Raw genomic sequence first — 282 nt, forward strand, 5'->3', positions numbered from 1 at the left:
AATAAATGCAATATAACACAGACAAACGAGTCCTCCCCCAGCCCCCCCTCACCCCGCCCCCCTCCTCCTCCCCCAGAGCTGGTGTTCGCCCCCAACGCGTCCCGTCAGGAGGTGGAGCTGGTGGTCCTCGGCGACGGGGTCAAGGAGCACCGCGAGGCCTTCACGGTCCTCCTCAAGGCCGACCTCGACTCCGCGTCCAAGGTGGAGGTCGTTACTTCAAAGGCCATTGTTTATATTGAAGTGAGTGTTTTTTTTTTTTTTTGGGGGGGGGGATTTGTGAAA

The 282-nt window shown here is 57.8% G+C and overlaps 1 protein-coding gene across 1 annotated transcript in view; it reads left to right on the forward strand.

Annotated features, from left to right (window-relative positions):
* The window catches only part of LOC119586767 (FRAS1-related extracellular matrix protein 2-like), a 19,352-nt gene that overhangs the window by 12,885 nt on the left and 6,185 nt on the right, over window positions 1-282 (forward strand). The window contains exon 14 of the mRNA XM_037935494.1: window positions 77-240. Coding sequence (XP_037791422.1) covers window positions 77-240 — 164 coding nt within the window. The remainder of the gene's footprint in view (window positions 1-76; window positions 241-282) is intronic.

This window comes from Penaeus monodon, chromosome 21, assembly GCF_015228065.2.
Source record: "Penaeus monodon isolate SGIC_2016 chromosome 21, NSTDA_Pmon_1, whole genome shotgun sequence".
Lineage (NCBI taxonomy): Eukaryota > Metazoa > Arthropoda > Malacostraca > Decapoda > Penaeidae > Penaeus > Penaeus monodon.